Genomic DNA, 12,724 nt, shown 5'->3' on the forward strand with positions numbered 1-12,724 from the left:
AATTATTTGTTTGAACCTGTCTCTTGGCAAGTACCACCATTTTTTATCAAAGGCTAGGTGCAATGTATAGTCTATAGAACTACTTTGTGATAGATTTGACGGTGTTCCTTATGCTGAAAGAAGATGCCCATGTAATAACTTGGAAGTAGAGTATATGAAACATATTTTACTGCACTGTAGTCTTTACAGACAGATTCAATAAGCCAAAACCTATCCATTATTATTAAGGTGAATGGAAGATCAGACCTTTTCTATGTAAAATTTTGGCTGGAAGATAAATGCCCAAATGTAACTTTTTTAGTTGGCAAATTTCTCTCTGAGGAACCCACTATGTATAAAGGGACAATTAGCATTAGAATTAGAATTTGAGTTAGATTTATATTTAACAACTTTCTCTTCTCTTGTTTTACTGGAGGGAATTTTGAAAACTTGTATATCTTTATTGAGTGCCTAAATTTTGAGTTTATAGACTGTAATAAATTATGACTGACTAAGAAGTACAATTGGAGATATACAGTAGAAAATGGAAACAGATTTTCACCACTAGCCCCTCCAAGTCAGGAGATCTCAGTAATTGGTCTTACAAAGGGGATTGGAAATTCTTGTGACTCTTTAACATGCTTTGTGGTTTGCCGGTATGCTGCACAGTGTGATCGCAGCTCAGTAGATTCCCCGAGGTGTAAATGTAGAGATTAAACATGATGAAATGTTTCTTGATGCAAGTGGGAAGATGAGAGCATGTCATTTTTTTGCCCATTCAGACACTCCCACAGCTTTTAGTGGTTTATGAGTCACTGACCATTTAACGCAGTATGACTTCTGCTGTCACTTGCCAGCCTTCAAGCTTGTTTCCATTAAGAAAGCAAATGGCAGATTTAGGGAGGGAACGTCTTTGTCCTAGCAGAGAAAGAACTGTCTTTGTGGCAGGATCAAGGGGAATGGGCTCCTCTCACTTGAGGCTCTTGAATGCTTGCTAGGGTAGGCCCTTGTAGTACCATCCAGGAGTGCTCTAACAGGAACTTGTTAAATATTTTCCCAGGATTGCTTTGTCCTCTTGTGACTTTGTGGTTAGTCAATCTTGCTTTCCTTCACTTTCAAAGGAAGAGGACCTGTTCTGCAGGCCAAGATATGATGTGAGGTAGAGAGGTCAAGCTTGAAGTCTCTCTGGAAGCCAAGATGACTAAATTGAGACTACATCATGAAGAAAAAGGAATCATTTAAAAAGACAGTAATGCTAGGAAAGGTGAAAGGCAATAGAAACAGAAGATGGTTAGACAGTCAGAGAGGCCATGGGCCTGAACCTGCAGGAGCCGAATAGAGCAGTTGAGGACAGGAAGGCTTGGAAATGTCTTATCCCCAGGGTCGCCATGAGTCGAAGCAGCAACAGAGGCATCTTGTAGCAGGTTGGGCTTCTCTCACCAGGCAGATGAGTTTGGAATCTTTGTTAGCATCGTGGCAAAATGTTAACAGATGCCCAGTGGTATAGAAAGGGTCAGTTTGAACCAGTAATTTTGATGCTTTCTTCCATTAGCTTGGCAAGTTAGAGGGTGGGATAGGAAGGCTGAGAATAGAGTGCTTGTACGAGTATGTATGTGTATGTGAGAGAATGCGTGTTGTGTGCTTCAAGTCATTTCTGACTTATGGCAACACTATCACAGGGTTTTCTTGTCAAGTTTCTTCAGAGGGTGTTTGCCATTGCCATCCTTCTTGTCCTTCTTGGCTTATTAAACAGGCCAGAGGGAGACTGGCTGAGTGGATAAAGGGGGTAGTCATTGCCTCCCTCCAACAAGGCAGAGTTGTATCTTGCCTAAAGGAGGCAGTTGTGAGGCCTTTGTTAAAAAAAAAGTCATCCCTGAACCCCACAATAATGAATAACTATTGGCTAGCGTGTAACCTGCCATTTCTGGGCAAGGTTTTGGAACGTGTGGTGGCTTCCCAACTCCAGGGGTTTCTGGATGAAATGGATTATCTAGATCCATTCCAATCTGGTTTCAGGCCTAGCTATGGAACTGGACAGGGGAAGTGTGTCCCTGTTGATTCTGCTGGATCTCTCAGCAGCTTTTGATACCATCAACCATGGTATCCTTCTGGACCGCCTCTCTGGGATGGGGCTTGGAGGTACTGTTTTATGGTGGCTCCATTCCTTCTTGGAGGGGTGAACCCAGAAGGTGGTGCTAGGGGACTCCTGCTCGACCCCCTGACTTTTGGCCTGTGGGGTCCCTCAGGGTCCTATGTTGTCCCCTGTGCTGTTTAGCATATACATGAAGCCTCTGGGAGAGGCCCTCCAGAGTTTTGGGATGCAGTGTCACCAATATGCCAATGACACTCACCTCTACTACTCCTTTCCACCCCAATCCAAGGAGGCTGTCTTAGTCTTAAACCAGTGTCTGTCTTCAGTAATGGACTGGATGAGGGCAAACAAGTTGAAACCTAATCCAGTCAAGATAGGGGTGCTTTTGGTCAGTCAGAAGGCAGATCAGGGAATAGCGATCCAGCTTGTGTTAGATGGGGTCACACTCCTCTGGAAGATGCAGGTTTGCAGTTTGAGAGTACTCCTGGATTCAGCTTTAAACTTGGAAGCCCAGGTCTCTGCAGTGACCAGGAGTGCTTTTGCACATTTTATTATTATTATTATTATTATTATTATTATTATTAACCTTTATTTATAAAGCGCTGTAAATGTACACAGCGCTGTACATACAATCTTTTTAATTAGACGGTTCCCTGCCCTCAGGCTTGCAATCTAAAAAGACATGACACAAAAGGAAAAGGGAAAGGTGGTGTGAAGGGGATGAGGTCCAGCAGTTCCTCTCTACCTCCGAGGCCTGGACCAAGGCAGATGGACTGGAAGGAGGGCTTGGCTTCATAATGGATGGTTAATCTTCTTCCAGGGAGGCCTGTTGGAGATAATATTTTCCCTCATCCAGTCTGCTGGGACTTCTCCTGTTTGCCAGGAATTCTCAAAGGGAGTCACTTTAAGTGAAAAGGAAGTTGTGGAGCGCAATCTCCAGAGATATAGAGCCCAACATGTCAGATGTTTTAAGTAGCCTTTTGCTGAATTATGATAGCGCCATTTCCTAAGCCCCCAAAGTGCACAGAGGGAACGTGGTGGGCTTTGGGCTTCTCCAAGTGAAATGTAAAACTCTTTGGTATGCACTGATGCATCTTCAGAGCCAGCTTGGTGTTGGACTAGGACTCAGGGAAGTCATGGTTCAAATCCCCCTTAAGGCCTTGGAAATCTACTGATGGCCTTGGGCAAATCACACGCTGTCAGCCTCAGAAGATTGCATTTATTTATACCCCCTCTAAATAAATTCTGCCAAGATTTTCTCTGTGATAATTGTGTCAGAAATTGGAAACAACTTGAAGGCACACAGTGACAACAGTACACTCCGGATGGAGTTAATAACACCGGTAGTTAGTATTTCAGAGGAAGGAACTGGCAAACCCACCTTTCTTCCTTGACAAAGAAAGCCTTATTAAATCCATGGGCCTGCCATAAGTCAACAGGTGACTTTAAGGCACACAGGATAATAAATTCTTCTGCAACAGGTTTTTAAAAAGACCCCTAAATCCTCAGCATCAAACTCTTTTGCTGAGGGAAAGGCTTGAACTGTGAGTCTGTGGGTCCTGGACCTCTTTGCCCATTGCTGAAGATGGGGATTGAGATCCCACTGTCAATCATTTCTTTAGCCACAAGATCTTCTGAAAAGATATGAGAGGGCCGGCAAGAGAAAGGCTGTTCAAACAGGTTTTTGGACTGCCTGATTAGCACTTCTCTGGCCATTAATAGCAACTGTTTGCCAAAGCCAGGCCTCAAACAATGGGAGCTAGTTGAGGAAACTGTGAAGTGTGAACTGGCAGGGCAGTGCAGGTGACCAGGGGCACAGAAGTGCCATTAACTCCCTCCACATTCCTTTCAGGGGGAAAGAGTCTCCATTAAGCCCCTTACCTCTTGCCCTTCACAATGGCTTCCTTTGATGGAAGTATTGAGGAGGGGGAGCAGGGGAGACCCTTTGAGGCCTTGGTTTAATTGCTCAGCTGCTTCAGGAATCTATGGCTGGAGTCCCTTCTGAGAGGAGGGTTGTTCCCATCCTTGCCTGTTAAGCCCTTTCACAAAACTAGAGTCTGTTGTCCGTTGTTGCATTCCTTCAAGTCATTTCTGACTTCTGGCAACCCTAAGGCAAAGCCATCACAGCGTTTTCTTGGCAAGATTCTTTAGAGCGGGTTTGTCATTGCCATCTCTGAGGCTGAATATGTTTGACTTGCCCAAGGTCATCCAATGGACTTAGATGGCTGAGCCAGGATTCGAATCCCTGACCTCCAGAGTCATAGTCCAGTACTCAAACCACTACACCGTTACTAGCATGAAAACTGGGGAGGACTCCTTTACCTTTAATGGTTGTATGCAAAGGGATCTTGCAGCCTCTTTGAGACTAAAGAAGTTGTAGCATGAGCTTTCCTAGACTTGGTCTACTTCCTTGGATCCATGCTGCTGCTGCTGATGTTGCTGTTGTTATTTCTTCTTATGTGCTTCTTCCTATGGATCGAGGTGGGGAACAACAACAGTTAAATACCAAAATCCATGTTATGCTCAAGTCCCATTAAATATAGTGTCATAGTAGAAATTGTATCCTTTATACAAAATGGCAACACCAAAGTTTTCTTTTAGGAATTTATATATTTTAAAAATATTTTCCAGCCATGGATGGTTGAATCCATGAACAATGAATCCGTGGACACATAGGGCTGACCGTACTTGTCTATAGACAATACTGATGTTTATGAGCTGGGATTCAGGGAATCAGAGGATGAAGTAGATAGAACACCAAATAGCTACTGGTTAATTGACAACAGCAAAGAACCCCTAATCCTTGAATAAAGAGACAGAACCACCTTGTTTCAGCTGTGCTTAGTTGACTTCATCAGGTCAAGAACTGATTCTTCCATCTTTTCACAGGTCAAAACCCTAGTTTATTCCCTGTTTCAATTGCATTTTCTCTGTTTCAGTGACTTCCTTTCTGGTTTTGCCAGCAAACCGAAGTTTCCCTGCTCTCCCGAGTCCCAAAATGTGAAACCTGGAAGAGGAAGGATCCCAACTATCGCACCACAGTTCTCCCAGTCTGGGCCCCAGCAAGCCAGTCGCCCTGGATCTTCAACAAGAAGCAGACAGAGTAAGATCCTGAACTCTGGGTGGGATCAAATAATGAAGTCAGAGCTTGGAAACAATATTTCTTGGCCACTTGCTGAGCTTGCTGGATGACGGAGAGTTGCAGTCCCCCCAGAAATACTTGTTTCAAATTCTTCATTTTCTTGATATTTCACTGCTTGGGGCTTAGGGATAAATATAGTCTGTTAGGAAAGAAGTGTGTTTGAGGTGTCTCTGGGTGATACTGCCATCAGTTTTATTTCTTGAGTGTTACAGTCTTTACAAAGCCATTGACTTAAAGTTTAAATATACATTGCTCCTTCATATGCTTCAAGCGCATGGTGCACCAGACATTGTTTCAGGGTAGATTTGATTTTTATTTGGTACCATAAATTTGGGCTCAGAGTCTGAAATTCTCAAAAATTCCTGTTAGACTAAAACAGTATATACAAAGAAGGCCTAGTGATAGCATCTTTCACACTAGCTAAGAATCATTTGGAATCATGTGTCTGAAAAATTGTGGACTGATAATTATGAACCAGAAATGAAGACTGTCATTCTTCTGCCACATTGTTGTTAAGCTTTATTTATATAGCGCTGTAAATTTACACATAATGAGAAGGCAGGACTCATTAGAAAAGACAATGATGCTGAGGAAGATAGAGGGCAATCGAAAGAGAGGAAGGCCACATGCCAGATGGATGGACTCAGTCAGGGACACCATTGAATCTGTGGATAAAGAATCCATGGACATGGAGGGCTGACTGTACAGTATTTACATTGACCCATGGATAAGGCAACCCACATTTTTTTTAGGGGGGCGGGGTTAACTGAAATTTCTCATTTCATACATGAGTACATACAGTACTCTAAATGAATGAATGAATGAATGAATGAATGAATGAATGAATGGAGGCATCAGGTGAACCTCTCTGGAGAAGGCATTCCACAAATGGGGTGCCATCTTTGAAAAGCTTCTGTCTCTTGTAGCCCTCTACTTCTCCTCATTTGGAAAGGGCATGCAGAAGGACATCCCAGGTGATGATTTTAGGGACCGGACAAGTAAATATGGAAGGAAATGCTCCTTCAGGTAACTTAGTCTCAGGTAGTTCAAGGTTGCCTGCACAGTGAGAGGGTTGCACTGTTGGAAACGGAATGGAGTTTATTTCCAGACAAACAGTTTTAATGTTTTGTTTTTGCATCGAGCAGCAGACTCGGCAGCTTGTATCCTCTGTTTATTCCTGATGGCTCTGCTTTCTGTTTCCTGCGATAGGAGCTGTGTCCAGCTTGGATGAAGCGAGCTGTATCCCGCCCCCATGCTTCCTGCTTCATGCCTGTAACTGTGACATGTCACACCTCAAAGGAAGCATTGTTGAAATGTGTAAAATGCACATGCACCAGGAAAATTGTCCCTGAAGCCCACATCCTTTCAGCTTTCCAGGGAAATTCTGGGAGCAGGAATGGAATTGGAAATAAATTTCCCCTACGCTGTCAGTTTGAGGATTTGTGAATCTCCTACATGTTAACACTAATCCTTGTGCTTGTTTTTTTCTTTCAAGCTCTTTAGTTCTCCCCATTTAGACTTTCCAAAGTTAGTTCCATTTTGGCAAACCTTCTGTGTTTCTTGTGTCCTTTATGTCCATAGAATTACTTGTTAACACAGAGCAGGATTATTAGTTCATGAATCAATAAAAGTGTACTTTCAGTGTACTTGGCACTTCACGGAGTCCAAAAAGAGTCTTTGCCCTTAAAATCTAAAATCCAGCACAGAATCAAGAGGAAAAAGAAAGATCTGAAAGCAGTAGTCAAAAGGGAAGGAACATACTGTTGTATAAAGTGGCCTCTATATATCCCAGATGAGTCAGATATTTTGTCCATCCAGCCTGGTACTCTTTGAATGGCAGTGCTTTCTTTCCCATCACTTGCCACCTCACCTGTTTTTGTTTTTGTTTTTAAATTGGGGGCCTAGAAAAGGAACCCACCTCTTTTCTGCAGACAATGTAGGTTCTCTACCATTTGGGGCCAATGTCCTGAAAAATATAGTGTTAAACTATTATAGATGCTGAATGGGGTTCTCAGCATGAATTTTTTTATCTCATGAAATCCAAGAAGCAAAAAGGTAGTTAAGCAGACTTTCTCCTTGTTCAGGGGTGAGCAAATTTGGTGAGGCCAGGTGCTAATTTTATGTTGGGGAGGCCCACAAACTGCCCAAAATGTCAAAAACATGAAAACCAAATCAGATCTTCTTTGGCAGGTAGAGGTTTGGTGGTATAGCGCCTTTTTAAATGTCTAATTTACAAATTAATAAATGTCTAATTTACAAATTGTAAGCTGCTCTGATAGCCTTGGCTGAAGAGCATGGTATAAATAAATATTACTATTACTATTATTATTATTTATTTATTTATTTATTGTCTGCCCCATGGCTTTGAAATACTTCTCCTAGGGAGACTAGAATGCCTCCCTTCTTTCTTTCCTTCTGGCAGTAGGCAAAGATTTCTTTTTTATTCCCCCAAGCTTTTGAGAATTGAAGGTTTATGAAGAGCTTTGAAGAAGGCACTATACTTTTAAATAGTATTGTTTTTCCCAACTGCTTTTAATCTTTTTTTGGGAGGTGTATGTTTTAAATTGTTTTCAAATGTTGTTGATAGTTTAATTTCATTTTACGGTTGAGCTTTTATATGTTTTCAAGGTGTCTATATCTCAGACACCCATGTGAATAATTTTGAAATATTTCGGACTTTGGAATTCTGGATAAGGGAGACTCAAGCTAACTGTTGCCCATCCTGTGACACTGAGCATGTATGTAAATCCACCAGGGAAGAAAGAAGGCATTTTGTGTATAGCCTCTCTGCCCTCCCACATAGAAGCTCAAAAGCTTAGTCATGGCTGAGCAAACTGAAATTACAGCCTTTTTTGGGTGCTTGGCATCAGTCCGTGCCTACTTGGAACGTGCAATTGCCATACGATTTCAGAAGAGATTGGTTTGTGTTGCTGTTTCAGCGCAGTGTTTGGAAGCAGGTTGAGTAAGTGTCACCCTGAGGATGGAAACTGCCTGGTCTGAATTCAGCTTCAGTTGATAAGCTCCCCACTTCTCCTCTTTCTCTCCTGCAGGCAGCCAGTCTTCCAAGAAGTGAGGACAGATCCTCTCCTCAGGAATCACCTGTGCAAGTGCGGAAGGAGAGACCCAGCCAACCTCCTGTAACAGGAATCCTAGCCATCTCTGGCAGCTTGCGGGGCCAAATGGGCAGATTATCAGCGCTGGGACCAGGGACACCTTATACACCAAGAGCCACTGTCTATCTGATGGGATGAACCTTTTCTTGGGCTTGAGCCAAATGAAAGAATCCTGTCTGGAACACACTACTCATAGTAGTGCCCAAATGGACCATTGAGCATCATTTTTTTTGGTTTGTTTTCTTCACCTAAAATTAGAAGCTAAAACACTCCCTCTCAGTTTGGATGTCCTGAGAGGCTAGCTGGCTGGTTACTGTTTACCTCTTTGACATATCTATCAAAGCAGTTGTTTGTTTGCATCAGCTACACTTATGCACCCCGATACACAGCCTCTTTCCTTCTTCATCCCCTTTCCCCCGTGTTATTTGCTCTGCTGACTTCAATCTTTAGCTTCAGTCTTCCTTTAGGGTGTTTCATACATCTGTATTAAATAAGTCTCCAGACCATTTCAAAAAATACAAGATAAAAGGGGGGAAAACATACATAGTTTAAACATCTTCCTTTAGGGATTTGCAGACTGGCAGTCTTCACAAGTTACAGGTGTCTGGGAGAGGTCAGGAGTTGGACTAAGCTGCTGCATGTTCACTGGCTCAGACCCCTGTTTCAAACTCCTGTTTTTTAAAGCTAAATGTTCATTGTTACATTTTGGTCATTTTGGGCAAGGATGCTAAAGAACCCCTTTCTATGGTGATGTTGATAGGTATTAGCCAAGCTCTGATCTGTCCATGCAAAAACTGGGGTGCCTGTGAAGAACCCACATGGTCGTGTGTGTGTGTGTGTGTGTTTAAAGGGGAAACGTATCCCAGATATGGACCCAAATACCTCTTGTTTTCCTTTGCAGTCCTTCTCAGAATGGTGTTAGAAAGTGATGGATTGTCACTTCCTGTCACTATTTTGTGAGGGAGTGCAAAAGAAAACAGGTACTGGGTGGTAGTATAGGATTCTGGGGTGCTTGTGAGGCTTGGCTGAGGGTATAGAGGGCTTTCTATGTGATTTGGAGGCAAAAACACTCCCAAATCATGCCAAATCTGTTTAATTGGCGGGTGGTAGGACTTTGGATGGATGAGGAACTTTAGGAACCAGAAAAGGAGGAACCAAGGACTACATGTGACCCACAAACCTCACTATGCCAATCCTTATGCTAGAAGGACAGAGGAGTTATTGGACCCTCTGGAAAATGCATGTCACCAAAATCATATATTTCTCCTTGATTTACTTCAGATATACTGATCAAGGATGGCTACCCTAAAGATCTAACTCTATGAATATCACCTTGTATAGGTGGGGGTGGAAATCGTGCAGCTTCCCAGATCTTATTGGACTATGGGTTCCAGCAGCAGTAGCTATGATGAGGAATGCTGGGCATTGCAGCCCATCGGCATCTGGAGGGCCAGATGATTCCCACCCCAGCCTTAAATGGTCAAGAGGCTCCGACTTCAACATCTGAGGAGCAGGCAAGACCCAGTTGTCTGTTCCTGAGCCTCATTACCATGTCCTGCCAAATAATGATCATGGTTACAGAGGCTGGTGAGTCAATGTAGCACTTGTTGATGGGTTATGATTGCATAGGATAACTAGATAAGCCATTGTGGTGCGCACTGTACATCACAAGTTTTGCGTCTTAATAAAGCTTTGAAACTTCTTATCGATTAGTGGAGTTTTGAGATAAATCAATAAAATCTAGCACACATTACTCCTCAGGCTTAGACAAAGGTCTTTTAGGTGTCTGAAGAGGGAGAGGTACCTAGGATAGATGAGCTGAGTATCTGGGGAGAAAAGTATTTGTTTATGCAGCTGGTGGAGGTACTGGTAAAGTCTTTCAGGGAAGAAGCATGCTAGTGGTTTGGGAATAGTTCTGCATTTATTCCAGTTCAATTTTTGCTGTTTCTATGGGGTTATAAAATGGGGGAGGGATGAGAAAAGGCTTCTGAAGAAGGTCAAGCACATGTGTATGGAAATATTTGATATGCTGAAATATTTGAATATTAAAAAATATTCAGAAAGTGGTTAAAATGTTTCTTGAGTGTCAGGAAAGGCTCATAAGGAGAATCCCAAACTAGTGAGAATTTTCATAGTTCAGGATATATTCTGTGCCAAATTTGCACTTTTGTGAGCAGAAAATACAATTTCCTCTGTGTGCGCATCTGTTGTGTAACTTCAAGAGGTTTCTGACTTCCAGAGTTTTCATGGCAAGATTTGTTGAGAGGAGTCTTAGCCCAACACTCAGACTCCTACACCACACAAATCTCCCATTTGTGAATTTCTCACTGAACCAATCTCAAATTCACAGCTTTTCAAAGACTTTCCCACAGTAAGAAAATATGCTCAAATTACTTCAGGAATAAAGTTAGCAGAGAAATATACCCTTAATTTGGAACAAAGGAGAAAAGATGATATGAAAGATGAGGATTATAAATATGCATATACTCCTGATAAGCTTTCCTCAGACAAGTGCATTTTAGTTATGATGGATTGCATCTGCCATCACTCCCCCAGCCAGTCTCAGTTAGTTAGTTAGTTAGTTAGTTAGTTATTGGATTTATATCCTATCTTTCTCCCAAAATGGGATTCAAGGTGGCTGCAGCATGACTAGAGGTGATAGGAGATGTAATCTTAACACATGTGGAAGTCAGCTAGGTAGAGGGGTGGTTGATCTAGACAGATTAAAAGTGGTCCCTGAAATGTTCTGTGAGAGCTGAGAATTGATCTGTTATTGCTCATCTGTCACATCCACCTTTGGGATGTCAAAGGACACCCTTCAGGAACTAGATCTCCCTCCTGTTGTATCCCCTTTGTAGTGCCCTTCCTGTTTTGCAAAGCCCTTCTGATGACTCATGTGCTTTCTCAGGAGTGGGCTATAGACCTGCATTTCCGCCTCAACAAGGAAAAGGCTGAGACCCTCACCCAAGCAGACCAAACCTTGCTTCCTCTCTGGTATGTGGCTTCTGAAGTATAGATTGCCCTCTCTGGCAGTTTTATCCAGACACGTTCTCTCTCCTGACAGTTTGCAAAGAAGTAGCAATGTTAGCCTCTTGCAACATCTTTCTGGATCCTATTACATGCTGTCCCACTCATACAATATAAATCCTAAAATCAGAGTTGGAAGAGGCCCCAAGGGCCATCCAATCCAACCCCATTTTGCCATGCATGAACTCACAATCCAAGCATCCCCGACAGATGGCCATCCAGCCTCTGTTTAAAGACCTCCAAGGAGGGAGACTCCACCAACTTCCAAGGGAATGGGTTCACTGTCCAACAGCTCTTACAATCAGGCAGTTACTCCTAATGCTTAGGTGGAATCGCTTTTCCTGTAGCTTGAATCCATTGCTCTGGGTCTTAGTCTCTAGAGCAACAAAAAACAAGTTTGTTCCATCTTCAATATGACACCTCTTGCAAATACTTATACAGTATAGGGCTATTGTATCACCTCTTAACCGTCTCTTCTCCAGGCTAAACCTGTCCAGCTCCCTAAGTCTCTCTTCATAGGACTTCATGATTTCCAGACCCTTCACCATTTTGGTTGCCCTCCTCTAGACACACTGCAGCTTGCCATCATCATTTTTGGATTGTAGTGCCCAGAACTAGACACAATATTCCAGGTGAGGCCTGACCAAAGCAGAATAGAGTAGCAGTATTACTTCCCTTGATCTAGTATGTAGAGAGATCTTGTAGCACCTTTGAGACTACCTGAAAGAAGGAAATTGGCAACATGAGCTTTCGCAGACTTCAGTCTACATCCTCAGATGCTAGACACTATAGTTGGATTGATGGATTTCAGTATGTATAACCACTCTGTCAAGGTCTTACACACTCAAAGCTGTGGCCTCCTTGACTCAACCCATCCACCTGGTATGCAGTATTCCTCGTTTTCTCCTGCTCTCCACCTTTCTTTGTATTATTACCTTTTCTACTGAGTCCTATCTTCTCATGATATGAGCAAAGTACTACAACCTCAATTTAGTCATCCTGCTTCTAGCAAGAGCTCTGGCTTGATCTGTTTGTGGACCTATTTCTTTGTTTTTCGGCCTGTTTTTGTTTTTGTTTGTGAGCTGCCTTGGGTTTCTTCTGGGAGAAAGGTGGCACAGAAATTAAATAAATAAATGTAAAGATATACAAGTGAGCACCAAACTTAAATAGTACAAGCCAGTGTATCCCCTATTACCATGTACATCTAGTTGAGGAAGCGGATAGGAAGGAAATAAATTCATTTAAGATGTGGGGCTGGAGAAGAGTACTGAACATCCTATGGACAACAAGAAGTCAAACAAATGGGTCCTTTAACAGATCAAGCCAGAGATCTCCCTGGAAACCAAGATGACTAGACTAAGGCTGCCGTAC

General features: G+C 42.6%; 1 protein-coding gene across 1 annotated transcript in view; it reads left to right on the forward strand.

The window, feature by feature from the left end:
* ARMC9 (armadillo repeat containing 9) overlaps positions 1–11,571 on the forward strand; it is a 1,183,007-nt gene extending 1,171,436 nt beyond the window's left edge. Inside the window, exons 23-24 of the mRNA XM_042457396.1 lie at positions 5,011–5,174; positions 8,264–11,571. Of these exons, the coding sequence (XP_042313330.1) occupies positions 5,011–5,174; positions 8,264–8,286 (187 nt within the window). The 3' untranslated portion in view covers positions 8,287–11,571. The remainder of the gene's footprint in view (positions 1–5,010; positions 5,175–8,263) is intronic.
* Positions 11,572–12,724: the final 1,153 nt, after the last annotated feature.

Source organism: Sceloporus undulatus, chromosome 3 (assembly GCF_019175285.1).
Source record: "Sceloporus undulatus isolate JIND9_A2432 ecotype Alabama chromosome 3, SceUnd_v1.1, whole genome shotgun sequence".
NCBI lineage: Eukaryota > Metazoa > Chordata > Lepidosauria > Squamata > Phrynosomatidae > Sceloporus > Sceloporus undulatus.